The sequence below is a fragment of the Asterias amurensis genome, chromosome 7, assembly GCF_032118995.1.
Source record: "Asterias amurensis chromosome 7, ASM3211899v1".
In the NCBI taxonomy this organism is placed as follows: Eukaryota; Metazoa; Echinodermata; class Asteroidea; order Forcipulatida; family Asteriidae; genus Asterias; species Asterias amurensis.
This window is the reverse complement of record NC_092654.1, coordinates 18,439,627-18,457,356: the sequence shown is the minus strand read 5'-3', so window position 1 is coordinate 18,457,356 and position 17,730 is coordinate 18,439,627. Positions and strand designations below refer to the sequence as shown.

At 38.6% G+C, this 17,730-nt stretch overlaps 2 protein-coding genes across 2 annotated transcripts; one reads left to right on the top strand and one right to left on the bottom strand.

Annotated features, from left to right (window-relative positions):
- Positions 1-67: 67 nt before the first annotated feature.
- LOC139939462 (uncharacterized) lies at positions 68-12,359 on the top strand. Its single transcript, XM_071935405.1, has 7 exons — positions 68-507; positions 2,697-2,870; positions 3,868-3,944; positions 5,398-5,511; positions 6,733-6,900; positions 9,610-9,703; positions 10,396-12,359. Exons 1-7 carry the CDS (start codon positions 195-197, stop codon positions 10,644-10,646), a joined length of 1,191 nt encoding a protein of 396 aa, XP_071791506.1. The 5' UTR covers positions 68-194; the 3' UTR covers positions 10,647-12,359.
- LOC139939463 (mammalian ependymin-related protein 1-like) lies at positions 10,748-16,814 on the bottom strand. Its single transcript, XM_071935406.1, has 4 exons — positions 16,361-16,814; positions 15,115-15,320; positions 12,509-14,071; positions 10,748-12,376 (listed from the first exon to the last, which is right to left on the bottom strand). The coding sequence occupies exons 1-3, from the start codon at positions 16,618-16,620 to the stop codon at positions 13,683-13,685; spliced, it is 855 nt and encodes a 284-aa protein (XP_071791507.1). The 5' UTR covers positions 16,621-16,814; the 3' UTR covers positions 10,748-12,376; positions 12,509-13,682.
- Between the last annotated feature and the right edge of the window lie 916 nt (positions 16,815-17,730).

The following is a 17,730-nucleotide window of genomic DNA, read 5'->3' as shown; positions in this document are numbered from 1 at the left end:
TGCTGTAGTCGACGATTTTCTAATGGAGAACAAGTCTGGTTTGCATGCGTGGACGGAACGTTATCCGCGCACAATTCAATCATAAAACAGCCGTAAACATCTACGAGGAAAGTTCAAAGGTTGCTGAATTCTAACACGTAAACAAAGATCTGTGCTGTGTGTGGTTGATTGATCTTTGTAATAATATCGCATTTATGAACAAAATGTCCAAAAGGAAATCAAGAAAACCGAATATCTCAGCATCTGAGATTCAGAGTAAAACGACGACCTTCAGCGATGAAAACGACGACTTTGCTCACAGACAAAGTTTCCGAAAAGGCGGTTCGTCCAGACCCGGAAGTGGCCCTACCGCCGTGCCTACGGACTGGCGGATCGGCGTGATCATGGCAGTTTGCCTGCCGTTATCGCTGCTTGTTTTATGGTACATAACACTACCACTGATTGGGTGGATACTGTCATCAATTATTGGGTCGGGGCTCACGCAGAAGTTGGGCTTCTTTAAACAAGGTGAGTCATTTTTTAGTTTGTTTTGATCTGTATTTTTTGTTTAATTATTATAGAAAAAGACTGCCTAGGTAGTACGTACCAGTACAACAAAAATGAAAAGAATTGTTTGGTAAACAAATATTTATGTAGGTGGCCAAAAACAATAGGCTTCTGGCATGTCTTTAGGGATCTTACTCCTACCTAGTGTAGAACTATGAGGTTCCGTCATGGAGACGATAGTGGAACGAACTTCATTGTTTAGGATAGTTGCGATAACGTAACCCTCCTGTCGACGGCAGGCAGGAGGGTTACGTTTTGCAACTAAGTTTAGGAGGGGGATCCTGAGACCAGATGCTCACATAAAAAAAAGCAGTAACAACCCAACCCAACTCACCACCATAAAATATATAAAATAAAATATTAAAAATAATTACCAATAAATAAAAGTCAACAACAACAGTAGTTGCGATAACGTAACCCTCCTCCCGACGGTGTACCGGCTACGCCATCGGGAGGAGGGTACGTTATCGCAACTAAAACAACAGTAAACAAGCAAGTATTTACTTGTTTGTTGTGTCGTAATTATTATTGCCCCACGACTAATGTTAGGGCCCTAGGGTTACCATCTCCGATGTGTTACGACATTGTATATATCTGAAATGGCTCCATCAGATCCAAGATAGACTCGGTAGGAGCCTGAATATCAACATGCATCTTGATCTTGAGGTCTACTATGATGAGGTAGAAATGTAGCGCCTGTTATTTTTTATTACAATTTATGACCAGGCAATTTGACACTCAACAAGCCCTCAAAATTTGCTATAAATAAACTATGTTGATATATGCTGCTCCTCAAGCAAAGAAACTCCGAGTGCTAATTAATCCTATTTTTTTATTTTATACGAATGTGTTCCAGGCTAGACTGTTTGGCAAAAGTATGGCCTATATCCTCACATTTCATCCTCTCCTATAAAGTCACACAACACCAATGTATTTGGATGTGGACCAATTTTGAATGCCTGACCCTGTTATGATAAGCAGTTTTCTATAAGCCTTTTTGAGGTATGGCAGACGTGATAGGAGTGCACTGTTTGGTTTGGGTGTCTCCAGACAAATTTACCCAAACCTTACAGTGTTGAAGCATTTTTTCCGCCATATCTCAAAAAGGCTTGTGGCATGGGCCAAACTGCCCGGGCCCAGTCCCTCTAAATCCTTCACTTTTGGCAATTGGTAAATAAGAAATTGGGATTGTACGGCTTACAAAAAATATCTAACCATCTCATCTTTTCAAAACCCAAGTGCAGTATTTGTTATAATATGTAGGACTGAGGACCACAATCTAACTAAGTAAACTAATTATGTTTTGTATGTTATCAAATAGGCCCTTTACTGGCATTGTATAATCGCAGTTTGTCAGTTTTGGTGCTGAATTACCAAATGGATTGGTTGTTGTTGGACCGACCTGAAAATGGATCCTAGCAAATCACTCAGCACATGTATTTCAATTAATAGTGTCTGACACTTTAAAAACGAATTTAACTTTAAAAACGGATTTATTTTTGCAATAGCCACCAGTTTGTTTTAGTTTGTAAACTAAATGTTCTTGTATGTACTTACTAGGACTTTCTTGTCTCTATTTTCTAACTTTATCTTCTCCTTGTGTTATCTCTCAGAGCACATAGAGACTTCTCTGTGATTGTGTGATGCAAAAGTAAAATAAATGCAAAAATTATATTTGTTAAATGATTTCTTTCAACACAACACCCCTCCAGCTATGAAATGGTAAAGCCCTCCGCCGCCCTCGGGTAAACAACTCCTTATAAGGGAATGCTGTGCACGTCGCGCGTATCGCGTGATGTGGCACAACTGTTTCAGCCATTGCTCTCGACCAATAGGAATGAAGAAACTGTCTTAAAAGAACAGGTGCAAGGTCGCGTGTCACGCCTATGAATTAACACTTTTTACCGGTCATAAACAAAGGCTTATACACACCCACATGACATGCTCTCCACCAATAAGAATAACAAAACTGTCTGAGGTATTTATGAATGTTCTTTTATGTACTTACTAGGACTTTCTTGTCTCTATTTTCTAACTTTATCTTCTCCTTTTGTTATCTCCCAGAGCACATAGAGACTTCTCTGTGATTGTGTGATGCACCCTATGAGAATGGTTCATTATTATACTTTGACATTCTATTTCCATTCAAGACATCTTGGCAAGGATGACGTCTGAATGTCCATTGTGGATAGCAGCCCAGGATCGAGCTTTCCTTGAAGACAAGTCACATGAGGACATCCTTAGAGTCAGTGATGTGTCTCAGGAGAAATTAGAGGAGATTGTCAGACGTGGGGAGCCAGTCATTGTCACTGATGCTCTGAGGGGTAGGACAGGGTCTTTATTTCTCTATTCCCTGACTATGGCCAAATAAATTCGATCACAAAAACTGGTGTATAAAAACAATTCACTTTGAACTAAATTTGGGTGGTGTTATGGTTACCAGAGCATAATTTTGTTTTCACAACCCTTTTCGGTGTTTCTAAGACAGTGAAGGGAGATATTCAATTTTATTTTGATCTGTGTACAACAAGCTAATGTATTTGTTCTACATGTTGACCATACAGCAAGCACAAGATTTGACCAATATACAACGATATTGAAATGTTTTGCTACTTTGCAGCATAGAAATAATTTCACTCAACATTTTTCATTTCTTGTTTTGCTTTTGGCCTTGGTCTATTGTTAAGCATCTATTTGAGAGACTGTTTAAAGAAAGCTCCACACACTTGCAATTCATGTTTTAATTTAATGACAGGTTTGAGGCTTTTCATTGTCACCTTGATCAACTGTCTAGTCATGTTAACCATCCTCTCTTTTCTTTTGTCCCTGTTCCAGATCATACATTCCTGACATATATTCAGTTAGATAGGGTTTCATTCTTAGAATATTTCATACTTGATTTCCATAATTTGTCCAACTGGAATTTATAATAGATGTTTAATTTGCATCAGGGATAAAGAATATTCATTTTGGTTTTTACCCATATACACCGATGTCTGTTAGCACTTTGTACTCAGTAGGCCTAGCTACCTGGTATTACCAGGCATTTAACTCGGGTGGGATTCGAACCCACAACCCTTGCAATTCTAGAGCAGTGTCTTACCAACTAGACCACCGAGATTGCCCGGTAGCTAGAGGGCAGTTTAAATCCCTTGTTTTAGCAGCGGATTTTGCAAACGATTTTAATCAATGTTAAATTTTCATCGGGGATAGAGAATTTATTAGTAACTTGTTTTTATGGCTGATTTTTTTGTTTACTTATTTTATGTTTTGTTGGGTATTTTAATTGTTACCTTTCTATGTTTTTTTTTATTTTTGCAGATTGGGAGGCGTTTGGTTTATACAACTGTGGATATTTCATGAGAAAATTCCCTGGCGCTAAATACTTTGATTGGCAAGTACGTTCGGAAACCAATTAATCTTCCTACTTTCTGACCATTCAATATCATCCACTCTATGTTTGAATGACACATATGCCTAAATTATGCTGGCCTGCAATATTATGAATGGTGTTTGGGGATAGGATACTAACAGTACACACACACACATACAAGCATGTTTATGGTTCAGACCGAGGACTTCTCTTTGTTCTCCCATTGCCCATTGTTTAAACATAGTTTATTTTTCAGACGTCCCCATTGGTTTTGTACACAAAATCTACCAAAGACTGTCCCCGGTGTGACTTTTTCCCAAATCCCTTTTGTTAAAGTCTTCGGTTATCAATAGTAGACATGCCCACACACACACATATTTATACAGTAAAAATATGCACAGCTGTGCAATCATTACAACCCAAGCAGTTGAATTATATTTGGGTTGCTCACTTACAATTAACTGAGAGATTATATTTATGGCATAAAGGGGGCCATGGGGCAGTCTTACACACCACACTCAAGCTCTGGTGTTTTTGATCAGCGGAGTGTGGGTTCGAGTCCAGGTCTTTACACTTGAGTCATTTTAAAAGCAAGATACTTTATTGCTTCGTCCTTGATGAGCCAAACGTGTAAAGCAACAGGGTGGGGGGGGGCAGTGTGTTCTAAAATGCACATAAAATAACCCAGTTGCACGCCTTATTGCCAGAGAAGGTTTGCCTGGTTTTTCGGGCATAGTTAGCAGCATATGTAAATGGGTCTCATACAAACAAATGAACATGTGCTTTGAGGTGCCTATTAGATAAAGTGCTCTTTAAGTACTGAGGAGTATTATTATTATTACCATGGTTAAGTAAAATCATGGTTTTATAACATCAACTTAACTTTGGAAGGCATGATAAAACCCCAAGAAATAGTTCTCTGTTAGATTATTTTTGAGTCAGTTGGATGTTCATTTTTGTTGAACTTGTACTGAAAGCATTAGTTCTTCCTTTATCAATATGGATCTTCTAAAACAAAATTTCTCAAAGGATTCTAAAAATACGTATTGAACATTGCTTAATATCATACATTTCTGGCACACACATTTTAAAAAGGGTTCTTCAATATAAAAATAAATGCTCTAATAAAATTTCCTGTTTTATAAAAAAAAAACAGTTTTAATATAACAACACAAGACTGAGAAACTTGAATACTGGACAGAAAAAAAAAATCAATTTTCCCAAATGGGGGGATAATGTGCACATCCCTCGGTGAACAAATACAACCTGTTTCCTGTCGGCCCAATTTTCGTAAGAGCTTCATGTTGGCATCTTTTGTGTGTGTTTGTTTTTTATAGCACAGCCTTCCTCAAATTTGTTTTATATATATCCTGCAGTGAGCTTCTTACTACTTTATTTTTGTAGGACGTTTTGGTTTTCTAAATTGCAATAATTTTGTTATGTCATGCATTGATGTTGGATTATTATCATTTGTTCAGGGGCAGGAGTATGTATCCTTTGGCAATATTACGAAGAGGTCATCCTTTACTGGATTGCAGTGCGCCAGTGGTTATATGGACACATCCGTGGAGTCAAACAAGAAATATTTCAAGGTAATTATGTCGCTTGTCAAATTATCATCTGGCGGAAGGGTGTAAATGAAAAAAGATATGTTGTATTCTGGATTGTAGTGTTCAGGCCTGGAATAGACCGATCCCTTTTGCTCCGCCCCATTGCGTATTGACCAATCACAACACAAAGAAGGTCCGTCAAATAAGGTCTGACATGCATGCGCGTATCTTGGCGCGCACGGCAGAGTTGTGCAAAAAGGCATTGGAGAGCCCCACGTGTTCTTGCTCACACGTGCGTCGTGGGCAGAGCCTACTGGATCGGTCTTTTACTTACAGGCCACAGAGGCTTTTATTGCCCCTGGTCTTAGCATCTGTTGCCCATGTTTGTTCCTTGGTGCCCCTTCAAAAGTTTTGCATAGAATGGAAGTGTCCTTTTGAAAAAAGCAAAATAGCCTCACCCTCTCGATGAAATTCCAGGCCTGAGTATTATTTGTTTTTCCCTAACATTAGCTGTTTTCTCCCATCTGTTTGTGCATACCCCACTTTTGGCTTCAAAGCTCCCATTAAAAGCATACAATTGTGTAATAAAACTGACCCACGGCTCAAGCCTTCCTTCATTTAAACACAGCATTTGGCTTTCTGCGCTTGCTCCACGATCTAAAGCACTTTAGGCAATGGCTTTACTCTTTGTAGATAAAGGATTGTGTGCCTAAAAAAGCCAGTTTGGGGATATGGGTTGGTTTTCTGAAAAACACTATAAATGGGGTTTAACCCAATTTACTGCATTTTTGACCCCATTATGGCGCTTTATATGGTTGTCACTATTGTCCAATACCTATAAACACATTATAACAATATTAAAAACAGTGGAAAACCATTTCCCTTTACTCAATTTATATTTAGTAAATTTATTCACACATGCCCTGACATGGTAAATTGCAAGTTGTGCAAGATATTTTGTGGTCTGTGTAAAAACCAACATATTATTATCTTGAATCAATTTTTACATCTAAAATATTAAAGTGGAAAACTTTACAGCCATGGATTTTTTTCATAGCTGTAGGAGGGTTTATTTTGTGGTGTTCAGGTTTTTTCTTGAAGATATTTTGCAAAATACTTGCGATTGTGTACAGCTACAGGGTAGTCTGGTTAACGTTGTCGTTAATTTATTATTTACATGTTACAGATCATAAAAAGTAGATTTTTTTTTTACAGCAATCTTTGTTAACACTTTATTTCTACTTTCTACCTACTACACCACAGGAATGGCTTACAAAAATGCCCACGCCATATTTTATGAAGGAGAACAGCTTTATTCTGCGTCCCAATGGCCTCAATGATGAACCAGCGGTGACTGGATTTATTGGTGTCCCTGGTACTGGTGTGACACCTCATCTGGATGAGACATGCAACACAATAATGACAGTACAGGTAAAAAAGAAAAACAAATTAAACCCGGTTCATACTTCCTGCGAATGCTAAGCAAATTTGACGTCACAAGTCTGTTTGATTGTGAATATTCGCAAAAGTTGAGCACAGCTCAACTGCTGCGAATTTGTTGCAAATTATTTGTTGCAAATTTGTGACATGAACATTCGCTTTGCATTTGCATTGGCAGGAAGTATGATCCAGGCTTTAGTCAATCAATCAATTGTTAAATTTATAAGGCACCAACCCAACAGTTGTTGCTCCTAGCGCAGGCTTACGAAAAAAGGTGAGACTTAAGCAAAGTTTTGAAATTGACTGATGAAGTAGATTGCCTGATGTTCTGAGGAAGATGATTCACCATCATCAGATTAAATTTTACATTAAATACCAGTGATTTAACGTTTGGACTTGTTGTACAGTTTAATGCTGTTTAGCACCAGGCTCTATTTAATGTGTACGTCTCTGAAGCACACAAAACAAGTTCAAAAGGCGATTTTATAACTAGTGTTCAATGACTTGATTGACGACTAGGCCTGGGCGAATTATTCGAATATCCGGTTAATGGCGAATAGGTTTTCGTATCCGTAACCGCGAATGCCTTTTTTTTCTTAACCGGATATCCGCATAGGGCGCGAATAGCTATTTATAAACCGGATAGTTATGTAATTACAACCGAGTAACCGGATATTCTTTAATATCCGAATATCCGCGGACGTCGGGCGACAACTGATATGAATGATTTGTCTGAATCCTTATGAAACTTCTATTAAGACAGCATAAAACAGCATAAATTAAGTATTAAACTATGCTCACCTCCGTGAAGAGTTAAAACAATGACATTTCTGACGTAATTTGTTCAAAGATTACAAAAGTTTTCCTTCACGTAGAGTGAATCACGATCAAAAGAAAAAGCAAATCTTTAAATTAGATCCGGTCATTTTTATGAATGAACCGAGTGACACTGTCTAAAACTAATATCAATCCGCCCATAAGATCTCATTCACAAACGAACAGCGCCCTCTAGCGGCAAATAAAAAAATATATATATATATATATTTTTTTTTAAAGCGCCCTCTAGCGGTGAAAAAACTATTCGAATATCCGGTTAATTTCGGATAATTGGCCAGCGGTATCCGAATAACAAAATTTCACTATTCGCCCAGCACTATTGACGACTCTCACAAAACAACAGCAGTGCCTCAAAATAGTGGCTACTAGAACTTGTTTGATAAGATACCTTTCAAAAGGCTGAAACCGTTTAAGCCTTGTCAGAGAGTATGACCTCGTCAATAAAGATTAAATATCAGTGTTAATGATTTGAGTCGCTGACTTAGACTAGAGTAAGATTGGAGTCGCCTATTTCACTGACTTGCACCTTGACGTGACGGGGGGGGGGGGGGGGGGGGGGGGGGGGAAATTACATGGTGACAAACTTGGAAAGAACTTTATAATACCTAACCTAAAGCTTTTTGAACGTTTTGAGTGCGTCCTGGTTTAACTATTTTTCTGTGCTTGTCCTTAAAGAAATTCTTTATGATTTACATATGCTTATTACCATCAAAAAGTTGTTTGTGGTCACAATAATCTCATTGTCTGTTTGCACAGGGCTCAGGGGTCGAAATTGCCACTAGCCCGCTAGCCCGGGACTACCAGATTTACAGCCGGGCTACTCATTTTTCCAGTTTGATAGCCCGACGGGCTAGTGGAAAAATAATGCAAAAATCATCATCACAAACAATAAAGAACTATGTTATTGGTGTATTGTAAAGTTTGAGCCGTGACGCGAGACATAATGTGTCTTTCGGGCTACCAAAATCTAATCAGGGCTACTAAAAATTATTGGTCACTAGCCCTGCTGACTACCATGGAAATACACTTAATTTCGACCCCTGGGGCTACATGTATGATTTCGCTTTCCCCTTTACACACATACATGGTGTACCCCATTGTGCTAAAAACTCGACTGACACATCATCCATTGTGCTTACTGATAGTTGCAATGGCACTTAAAGTGAATTCATAATCACAGAACACACATTCACACACCTAGTGCTGTCATATTTTCAAATGGTCGGGCAACTTGCTAGATCACGTGACCAAGATTGGAGTAGGATGGATGGTGTTCACCATAACAACTCTCAACATTTCTTTGGTAAAGGCTTATACTCTTGTGCGATCTACCCGATCTTCCAATACATGCATGCTACAGTAAAATCATGGGGAGATAGGTCATTTGCCCATGCTGAACCCACACTCTGGAATGATTTACCTCTTCAAATCTGCAACATTTCTAGTCTCAATACTTTCAAGATTAAGTTAAAAACCACATTGTTTAATGTCGTCTATGTGTAATTGGTCTATTTGTCTTATTTTCCTTCGCTGTGTGTGGTTTCCCCTCCTGTGCGCCTTGTCGAGCACCTCATTTTGGTGGATGTTGGCGCCCTATAAATATTCTCTATTATTATTATTATTATTATTATTATTATTATTATTAAAGCCTCAAGTCTACCATGTAAATTATGTTGACTCGTTCATTGAAGGTACATTTTGTTAAGGGGTTGTCCAGTTTATTACAATTGTTGCACAGTGCTCATGAAAATAAAACTGGTAAAAAAAAACTAACGCACTGCTTAGGGGGTATAAACCAATTGTATTTACTTTTGATAAAAATGTACAGCAGAAAATTAATTTGCCATTGTTTCATTTGTTTAGCTTTCTGGTGTTAAAAACTGGAGCATGTCTTGGCCAGTGAAGGAGAATGGCAGAATACGATGGCGGAAACCTATAGTTTTCACTCTTTATCCAGGTAACAATTTGAATTTAATGTTTTACAAAAAAGGCTATGGATGAGAATTGCCAGGTTTTAAGCCTATAAGCACAAAAGGGCGCTAAGCACAGAAAAGTATTGCTCAACGAAAACAGGTTCCCTGTCAAAATTACCCTCAGTTTGCATTGTTATGACTGGTGCCCAACTAAGTTTTCGCTTAGCAAAGAAATTTGTCAGCAGTTTTTTCTGCTCATTAGTTTTACGAGATTGGGCAAGGTCTTGTGACCCCGCCCCCCTCAAAAAAGATGTAGTGATATAAATACACAGTCCCGAGATGCTTCAATCTATCTTGCAAGCTTAACAAGATTGATGTATATAGGGACTTGGCAAGGAAGTTTTTCTAAGCAAAAGGGGAACCCCTATGAGGAAAATTTGAGTTTGTACTGAATATTTTGACGGGCAAAAAGGCAATGCCCTTGCATTAGGGCATGTCTAGGCCTGAAAACAGCTTTGAATTTTTCTTCAAGAAATGATTAGGGAATTTGTATGGATGATGAAAACATCAAGGTGATTGTGAAGGTAAAACATGATTCCATGGAGAATGCAACAAGTCACCATACTGGAAAAAGGAAATAAAAATCTATTGAGGTGGTTGATAAACCAGGTGCAATGCTTGGATATATAATAACTATTTCTGATGATTTGTTAAATATCTGTTTCTTGATCTGTAGGTGAAGCAATGTTCTGGTATGTCGCAATGAGGCACCACACAGAGGTAATCGATGACTGTTCGCTCAGTTTTAGCTTTCTTCTAAACACACCGGCACCGAGGGACTATTTTGAAAAACTTGTACAAGATCTTTCTTCAGTATCGAGGGAGGAACGTGACGCACTCTTTTTAGAAACGGGAACATCCAAAGTAGATTACATTGACAGTTGTGGTATTGTTGAAGATAAAGGAACATATTTTATCAATAGTTAAAATTTATTTAATGTATTTTTATTTAAAACTTGGAGTAGAAATTAACTAAGCAACGGTATGGACCTCTTTTCATGTTTTTCTGTTGTTTTTTCTACACATAAACAGTTAAACACACATTCTGTGTGTGCTTGGCAAGATTTATGTCAGTTGTTGGATATGGCGTCAACAGAGGGCAGTATAGCATGACATGTTACCAACTCTTTGCAATTTGGACTTGGTAATTTGCACAGCAGATTCATCAGCTCTGTGGATTCCTGCCAGGGCAAAACTTCAGTAAAATGAAATACTTCACTTTTTTCGTGACCTCGTATTGGTAAAGTGTCTTGGTCAATTTTAATGTTTTATATGTTTATGGTGTACAAGATGGTTTAGGCTTAAGTTAAAAATTCTAACTCATTTTGTTTACACTGGTTTTTGGTACCCTACAACTCCTAGGCAATGAGAAACTAATAATTGTTTTTTTTGTGCCAAATACTGATTTTAAAGGGATCAAATTAGTAAGTTTGTGGGATCATGTTATGATCATACACAGCGTGTGTTAAGTTAAGCTAAAATGACATGAAGATTTTATATAAAATCTTAGGTAGGCCAAATAACTTAACAAAGGGCACTTTCATCAGAAAATCTTAGAGTCCGTTGGAAATTTTTGGAGGGCACCAAGGCCAGGCCAATACAGGGGCAACAGAGGGTATGACATCCATATAGTTCCAGGCCCATGCTGCAGTTTGTTTACATAACTGTCAGTCTCAGACTGACTGTTATGTGTTTCATTATCTTTTCTATATATGTATTCAAAACATTGTTTATCTTTTTTCATTGTTTTTTAAAGTAATTGCTTATTGTTTTAAAAATAACTCATAAAATTAATATGATTTTATAGACTACTTTTATTTTACTACCCACTTGGCACAGTCTTTCTGAAAACGAGGGCCCAATAATTAACAAAAAATGGTAGATATTTTCATAGCACTTGTAGAATAATATGCCCCTAGCGCTTAAAACTTAATAACTTAACCAAACTGAAAATGCAGGTCCTACATTTGTCCATGACAATGATGCCCTTGGAAATAAGCTGTTAGTGTTAATTCATGTCTCTAATTTTAAGAGCTATCTGCACAATCACAAGCAGTGATAGACGAAAGTTCATTCTTTGGTTTAGGAAGTGACTACACAAAGATGCACATACCTCAATTCCATTTGACAAACCTGCCGTATCTTTCCACGTTCACTGCTCCCGGCCGTTGCTTTTTGGAAATGTTGCGTGAGAAATGGCGGGCAGTTTAAATGCAACACTTTCTTTCTCACGTCCAAACTTCCTTCACTGGTTTTATAAGAAGTCAAGATTGGGCTGAACTGAGTTTGAAAATCCGAGTCGGTGGCTAATACACCGACCATGTGTCTGTGTGTCCACTACACGGGTCAATATCACACCGGCTAACGGTGTACATCCAATGCATTGTCATTCCGTCCAGGTCACAACCAAAACCATGCCAAGGGTTGCATTTCCGGAACAAATTGGGCGTTTTCTCAAATGTATTGGAGTCACTCTTACTGTTTGTTCACATCAATGCTTGATGAATAAGACATTTTATGTTATCCCGTCTCAGTATTTCCAGATAGGTATTTCCAAGGAGTAAATTGTGGCCACGTGGGTGGGGGAAACAACAGACATGTGTCCCTCATGTAGCCAGCGTATGTAATGTACAAAAAGAACCCAGAGCTTGAACAGTCTAAGGCCGTGTCCGAAACGGCGACTTCGGCTACAGCTACGGCTAGGGCGCGCGCGTCTGCCTATTCTTCAACACAGGCAGACGCGCTGATCTAGACGAAGCTGTAGCCGAAGTCGTCGTTTCGGACACGGCCACAGTGTCAGAGGTTTTCAGATATGCACCAGACTATAACTGTTCAATGTTGTTTTTCATGTTTCCCGCCAAAGTGCGCGTACCGCATGGTCGTGGTAAAAAAATATTCTAGTGGTTATCCAAAGCATCCTAAAATTAAACCCCTCAAAATGAACACAAATAAAGGACTCAATGTTTTTGTGCAACTAGTTTATGTGTTTATTGTTAACTCTTATGCGTTAAGACATGTCACAATGTTTGGGAAAGCTTTGAAGCAGATGACAGTATAAGGCCTAGTTGAATGGTAATCAAAATGAATTGTATTGACAAGTCTACTTAATATACCTAACTTTGTTTTCTTTTGATCTTGTATCAATCTTAATATATAGACTGCCAAACACAGAATTGAGAAATTAGAACTTGTAGGTAAAAGTTTGTACAGGATTTGTATTATGAGTAAAATGTTACAATAGGCTACATTGCGTACTATTATCGCAAACAACGATACCTAGGGTGAGTAATTTTTGGCTGGCAGGTATGGATCCTAAAAGACCTGCCCCTATCAACAAAAAGACCAACCCCTAAAAAACAAACCGCTCCCCTATACGTCCAGAATTTCTCCATTCGGACAAACACTACAGAAACAATTTGTTGTTCCCCTGAGCTGTGAATTTAAAAATGTGATAACATGTGACGTTTATTTTTTTTTTTAATCAGGAACATTAAACTTAGTTATTTCATAATTTCTCCTTGTTCTTAATGGGCATATTGATGTTTTCAAAATGCCAAACGAATTTCCCCTGGTGGGACATTAAAGGTTTCTCTTATCTTATTTTTTTACCTGTGAATGAGTAAATTGGTTTGCAAATGTTGACCCCTCACCCTTGTAAAATGCACCTCGCTAGTATCGTTGATCATGCATCGATCATACTCTAAGTAAAGCGTCCGTCTCACTGTTGGCATGGCGTATAGGTTTGGTACTACCTTCCACTGCATTATTTCTTTAATAAGATAACAATTTTTCTCCGCTTCCTTTCGAGTGGAAATTGCAGAAAACTTTCCGTATCCTGCCTACACTTTTTCGGTATTTTTTCTAACAAAAATATCCCAATTGAAATTAGACACTATTCTATTTCATCAACGAATGAAAAGGTGGTGGCAGGATACGAAACTTTTTCAAATTAGTTTGACAATCTCAAATTTTCCTATAGAACCTTTCGACGGTTTTCATTGGCTTATTGGTATCGAGTCCCAAGTTTTTAGCAGGCCACGGGACTCGGACATTTACTGGTGGTACAGCAGTGACGTCATCGATTTTCTGCCAGCCTAAAAAGTCCTTGGCCCAGTTGGGAATCCAGCTGGCCAACTTCTCATTGAGCCAAGTGTTGCTGGTGTCTGGTGTGGTGGCCAGGACGGCCTGGTTGCAGATGGCCGGTACATCGAACACGGACATGTTTTTGATACCTTCTGTGATATCGAAGAATCGGGTGGTCATGTCGATGTTAATGTCGTCGTTTTTCATGGTGAAGATCTCGAAGACGGGCCAGCAGTTTGTTTCGGTGTACCCGCCAATCCATGTCTCGTCTGTTGAGAAAAATTACCATTGAGAAATAAACACAATGATTTGGTATGGTGCCTAACCACCGTACAAGGACCAAACACGGGACGAGAAGAAAAAAATCGAATGGTCCTCATTGAGATTTTAACCCAAATCAGGACCATTCGATTTTTGTTCTCATCTCACGATTTTTCTCTCATCCCACGATTTTTCTCTCATCCCATGTTTGGTCATTGGAAATAAAGCAGGCATGCAACTTTCTTATTGCGAAAAAAGAGGGAATGGCCGACCACACTTAAAGGCTGTGGACACTATTGGTTATTACTCAAAATAATTATCATCATAAAACCTTTCTTGATTACGAGGGGGAGAGGTTGATAGTATAAAACATTGTGAGAAACAGCTCCCTCTGAAGTGACGTAGTTTTTGAGAAAGAAGTAAATTTCCACGAATTTGATTTCGAGACCTCAAATTCTAAAATTGAGGTCTCGAAATCAAGAATCAGAAAGCAAACAACTTCGTGTGACAAGGGTGTTTTTTCTTTCATTATTATCTCGCAACTTCGACGACCGATTGAGCTCAAATTTTCCTAGGTTTGTTATTTTATGCATATGTTGAGATACACCAACTGTGAAGACTAGTCTTTGACAATTACCAATAGTGTCCAATGTCTTTAACTTTCGTTGTACAGTGTTTTCAGTTTTCTATGGCACTGTTTTAAAAGGAGGAAATCAGCCAATCAGCTGAAAAATTGCATGCTTGTCAAGGAATGACCTTTAGCCGCATACGATGACCTTTGCAGCCGTATCGTTGGCATCCCTTTTTATCGCCCCAAAACGTGGAGGGAAAACAAATTGTGATTTATCTTTAAAATGCAAATTCAAAATCTGACCAAAGTTGCTAATATTGCGTCATCAACAACAGGAAAATGAAGGAAAAAAATAAACAAAAATATGGTCTTCATGGCAACCAAAGGGAAATGAAACTTTTTTATAAAAGAACATCGTTTCATATTACATCCTGTGATTCTAAAGATTTGTCTCTCCCTAAAAGGGAAGCTCCAACTTACAAGACCTGGACGGCTTCCTGTCCGACCATTCAGTCACATTGATGGAGTTACCAGCCCCACCGATCGAGTAGGCATCCTCGAAGGTGGCGTCTGGTGGGATACTGAAGTTCCTCCATGGGCCCATTGGTATCTGCTTGCACCGGTTGTAAGATGGGTCGATCTGGTACTCGACTTTCTCGTCGAAGAGTATCAAATACTTCATCAGTCTGATGCAAACACAAAGACAACATCGACCAAAAATTCCATAAATATTGTACATATTTAATTGTCGCTTTACAATAGCCTAATTCCTACAGCATGCACCTTTTTCCTCCATGGGTTAGAGGAACTTCTACAAATTTAAAATTAAAAGGCTGAACTACTTCGAACTTGTTATTATCTTTAAACAAGGATCTGTGCTGTTGGATTTGGGCGAAATTATTGTCTTCATCAATGACAACAACAGTCTCTCTTTGGTTTGCCAGTTCAGAAAATACGAATTGTATACCAGGAATTGTGTCACTTGGGCACAGAGGTCGGGGGGGGGGGGCGGGGGGCGGACGGTGTTTTCAAATTCCAAGGTCGCTACATCATTGTATCCATAATTTGTTGAAAGAGGCAACGGGGAGGGGGTACCCATGGATGTGGGGCATGTGAACCCCCATGCCGCTTGAACGTGCACAAAAACCACAGACAACTTGTATAGTCCTTGTATTGTTTACGCACGTTTTGCTAAGGAGACCTTGAGCCTTGGCACAATTGACCTTCTTTATTTGCATACAGAAGCATGATATAGCAATTTTGTTTATTAAATAACAATTCAATATTGTACTTATTCAACAGTAAAGGCATCCTGTACTTTTGCCAACCACGTAGGCACAATACAACAAGAAAAGCAGTTGTGGTGCTTTCTTGAAAATGCGATTCTTTAATTTTTGAGAAATTTGCACAAGTGGATTTTTTTGAAATAAGGAATTGATGAATAAATGCACTCCACCATAAACAAATCTGTGACAATATTATACGAACACTGTTTGGTTTAAAACACTGCGATTCGACGTTTCAAATCTAAATGATGTGTGCATTAGGGACAGGAAAACTTCCCGGACCTGCCACCACTTCTTCCTTATAAGAAATAAATTAGTATTTGTTACTCAAACTAATGATAATATTCCTTTTGGTATAGGTAAAAATGTCTGGGAAAAGTGGTTGCAGGATATGGAAATCCGAAATCTTTCCCAAGGATTAGTATTTTAAAAACAGTTACCTTCTTCCGGGTATCATCGACTTCATCTCCTCCTCGACATATTTACGTCTCTTGACTCCATCAAAGCTGATTTTATACCTGTTGTTGGCATCCTTATTGTGGTCCCACTCGCTGAAACGTCCCTCCCATTGTTTCGGAGTAACACATGGCGTAGTACCCTTTGGGGTCTCGACAAGTTGTGGATTGGTGCCGGGGATAAAACTTGCTGCGCTAGCATAGCACAGCAACCCGACGAAGAGTACTAGTACAGAAGTATTCATCTTGCCAACTTGTGGCTGTAGTATGTGGTGTATACTATAAACTGCAGCAATGCCAACAACTTGCTATACCAGAAGTTCTGATTCAGTGTCGAAATGTATTCATGCAAATCCACCACTGTATTTGCACAGTCAGATTGAGGTCATACGAAAAAATGTACCTGGATAATATAGCTTGAGAATGTGACCATTGACCATAATCATGCTATTGTACTTATATCAAAAAGGCAGAGCAAAGCTATGTCAAAGGCCATCCACTCGATGCTGCGTCACTGCAAACCTATTATTTAAATGGATAGTTTGAACTTTCAATCTAATCAGGGTTACTGAAAAACAAATCTGTGGTTGGTGTTTGTTTTTTGAGGATCATAGAACAATGGAGGGAAGGACGGCCGGATTATGTTGGAGGAAAAACACCATCACCTCATATAGTGGTTGAGGTCACGCATTGAGGATTCAAGGATACTGTCAGAACGGTCACATTGACGAAAACAAGCTACATTTTAATATTAATTTTGTTGTTTACCCATACACCGATGTGTGTTAGCACTGTATAGGTCTACTCAGTACTTTCGCGAGTCCTGTGAAAAATTACACAGGCATATTACTCGGGTGGGATTCGAACCCACGACTCTTGCAATTCTTAACCGTTTTACTTTTGAAAAGAGAAAAACCACGAGGATGAATTTGGGTGGTTTTGACGATCAATTATTATAGGCATACGTGGTCTTTTTGTGATTAAGCAACGGGGGTATAGCTGTGATTAAACTAAACCATTGAGGAAGGAAAATCCTTAATTAAACTAAGGAAAGGGTGAATCATTTGACAGAGTTTACTAGCAAGGAGAACGTATTGGAGCTATGGTCTAAAACAAAAGTTTCGCACCCAGGAAATTCAGCTGTGAAGCAAGGTTTTATTTAAGGCCTAATTAGCAACGTTTGAGCTATCATTGGCGGTATTCTCTGATAAGAAAACTAATAACAACCCCCATTTTAACAGCTTCAAGAAAGAGAGAGAGAGAGAGAAAGAGAGAAACTAAGAAGACGAATAGAATAACTGGATGTATCTCAACAGAATGAAATTTGCAATAATATACTTTTTACATAAACAGCG